The sequence below is a fragment of the Alligator sinensis genome, unplaced genomic scaffold (assembly GCF_000455745.1).
Source record: "Alligator sinensis unplaced genomic scaffold, ASM45574v1 scaffold846_1, whole genome shotgun sequence".
Classification (NCBI taxonomy): Eukaryota; Metazoa; Chordata; order Crocodylia; family Alligatoridae; genus Alligator; species Alligator sinensis.
In genome coordinates this window covers 1,388,981-1,392,143 of record NW_005842230.1, presented here as the reverse complement: position 1 = coordinate 1,392,143, position 3,163 = coordinate 1,388,981, and the positions used below count along the sequence as shown (strand labels likewise).

Here is a 3,163-nt window from a genome sequence, read left to right as displayed (position 1 = left end):
ATTCCCTTCGGTGCCCCTTGGATGACCTTATAGGCAGCCACAAGGTCGCCTCTCAACCTTCTCTTGCGGAGGCTGAAAAGATCCAGGTTCTCTAGTCTCTCCTCGTAGGGCTTGGCCTGCAAGCCCTTAACCATACGAGTGGCCCTTCTCTGGACCCTCTCCAGGTTATCCGCATCCCTCTTGAAGTGCAGTGCCCAGAATTGCACGCAGTACTCCAACTGTGGTCTGACCAGCACCCGATAGAGGGGAAGTATCACCTCCTTGGATCTATTCGTCATGCATCTGCTGATGCACGATAAAGTGCCATTAGCTTTTCTGATGGCTTCGTCACACTGCTGACTCATGCTCATCTTGCAGTCCACTAGGACTCCAAGATCCCTTTCCGCTTCCGTGCCACCAAGCAGGTCATTTCCTAGGCAGTAGGTATGCTGGACATTTTTCCTCCCTAGGTGCAGCACTTTGCATTTCTCCTTGTTGAATTGCATTCTGTTGTTTTCTGCCCATTTGTCCAACCTGTCCAGGTCTGCTTGTAGCTGTTCCCTGCCCTCCAGCATGTCCACTTCTCCCCACAGTTTTGTGTCATCCGCAAACTTGGACAGAGTACACTTCACTCCCTGGTCCAAGTCACTGATGAAGACATTGAAGAGTATCAGTCCAAGGACCGAGCCCTGCGGGACCCCCACTGCCCACACCCTTCCAGGTCGAAACCGACCCATCCACTATGACTCTCTGGGTATGACCCTCTAGCCAATTCACCACCCACCGGACTGTGTAGTCGTCCAAGTCACTTAAAGTCTATGATATCAAACATACAAGTTCACCAGTTGTTCTGAGTATCTTCCTGGGTAGACATCTGCATTTTTAAATTATAATTAAAAGCTCACAAACTCATCATTAAAATGCCTGTCAGTCTGCTTTTGTATATCTAAAAGCAATAATAATTTATTTTACCATTCACTGTAGACAACCTTCAAAGTGTGAAATAATTTAAAACTATTTAAAATTCCATCAGCTTACCTCCCCGAGGTGCGTGAAGTTGGCTCCCTGTATTAACATTCCAAAAGGTACCTGTTCCCATGGTCAATTTAACATCTCCTGGATGAAAGCAGCATTCTCCAAAGGTGGCTGATTGCTGATCTGCTACCTACAATAAACAAAATAAGAAGTACAAATTACTAGCCCAAACTCCAGCTGGATTTTTAAAGTACAAGATTTTCCTCCTTGTTCTCCAATACAAACGGCTCATAGTTTACAATGTACACAAAAGAACTAGACAAGATAATAACAGACTACCAACACTTTTCTCCACACAGTTTGTTTGCTTTTTCCCTTCAGTTTCTTTGAAAGGTTATTTTAACAATAACCATCAAAGTCTGTCATCTTTCATCACACTTATTTCAGTAGTGCTCTCACCCATGAGAATAGCTAGCAGCACACTAGAAATTCTGTGACAACTTAAAATAAGTTAAAACATATAGGTTTTTAATAGAACTAAATATGAATACAATCAGCATGCTATAATTCAGTATCAAGGTAACTGAAAGTTAAATAGATGCCTGTGTCTTTCAATTTTTCCCCACTGTACACAAGAGTGAGATTGCACGGGTGGGCAAAGTTCGGCCTGCGGGCTGGATCCAGCCACCAATGGTATCCATTTCCCAGCAGCCCCTGCCCACGTGGCTGGTGCCAGTTTCCATGGAGACCCCAGCAACAGCCGCATTGTGACAGTGTGGAGCCAGAGTTACTGTGGAGACCAGACCCAAAAGCACTAGCAAGGTACGCAGCAAGTCAGAAGGCTGTTCTGGGGCCGGGCCGGGATCTTGCAGCAGTGAGTGTGGTCTGGAGCTAGGACAAAACTGCAATCTGCAGACTGCATTCTCAGGGCAGGAGCACGCAGGTAGCAGATTGCAGTTCTGCACCAGCTCCTTGCAGCATGGTACAGAGATGGGGCAGAGCCATGATCCACTGCCTGCACACCCTTGCCTGGAGTATGCAGGTTGCAGATCACAGCTCTGCCCCAGCTTCAGACCATGCTGTCACTACTGCAAGATCCCAGCTCAGCCCTGGAGCAGGTCCCCACCCTGCAAGTGCTGTTGGGGCTGGTCTCCACAGAAACCCTGGCTCCATGCTATCAGAGCGTGGCAGCTGCTGGGGTCCCCATGGAAACCAGCCCCAGCCATGCAAGCAGGTCAAAAGTTAGAAGACTGGTCAAAAGTCAGAAAAAATCCCAGCCATTGTTAGCACATAGAACAGAACCCAGTTCTTTTAATCTCTGGTTCAGGGCTTAACCACAAAATTGGTCTCTTCCACAATCACAAAATAGATGGTCTCTTCCACAATCACAAATGTTAGAAATATTTTATTTCCTCCAAAATGAAAGGTAAGATTTTGGAACAAAATTCTGCAACCAAACCTAGACTAAGAGTATTACAGGACCTTCACCTTATCCAGGAAGTGCACAGCCCCACTAGGGGCAACACCTTGCTGGACCTGGTCCTGGCCATGGGGGATGACCTGGTGAGGGGACTGCAGGTCCTTGACCACCTGGGCAATAGCGATCATCACCTGCTGGATTTCATTATCCAACGCAGGGCATCAAGGGCTCACGCCATGGCTAAAGCCCTTGACTTCAGAAGGACCAACTTCAATAAACTTAGGAGACTGGTAGGGGAAGCACTGAGGGCCCAGAAGGTAGAGGAGATGATAGTCCACGAGTGATGGTCGTACCTTAAGGGGGCAATCCTCCAGGCCCAAAGGTTAACAGTCCCTAAGAGAAGCAAGGCAGGTAAGAGTGCTCAGAAACCCCCTTGGCTCAGCAAGGGCATTCAGGATGCCTGAGGACTAAAAAGCGGGGTGTACAACCAGTGTAAGGGAGAAGCTATCACCAAGGAGGAGTACTCTTCCTCGGCCCGTGAGTGTAGGAGGGCTATTAGGAAGGCCAAGGTAGAGATGGAACTCAAGCTAGCGTCCAGGATTAAGGACAACAAAAAGTCCTTTTGCAAGTACATTGGGAGCAAGAAGAGGGCACCAGGCAATGTAGGTCCCCTGCAAGACGCAAACAGTAATCTTGTGGCTACGCCAGACAAGAAAGCTGATATTTTTAACAGTTTCTTTCCCTCTGTTTTCTTGAACAGGGACCGGGACATCCCACCTACCAGAGGTA

At 47.8% G+C, this 3,163-nt stretch overlaps 1 protein-coding gene across 1 annotated transcript in view; it reads right to left on the bottom strand.

Moving 5' to 3' along the window:
* GK5 (glycerol kinase 5) overlaps positions 1–3,163 on the bottom strand; it is a 59,472-nt gene that overhangs the window by 42,344 nt on the left and 13,965 nt on the right. Inside the window, exon 10 of the mRNA XM_006027285.3 lies at positions 1,018–1,144. Within this exon, the coding sequence (XP_006027347.2) occupies positions 1,018–1,144 (127 nt within the window). The remainder of the gene's footprint in view (positions 1–1,017; positions 1,145–3,163) is intronic.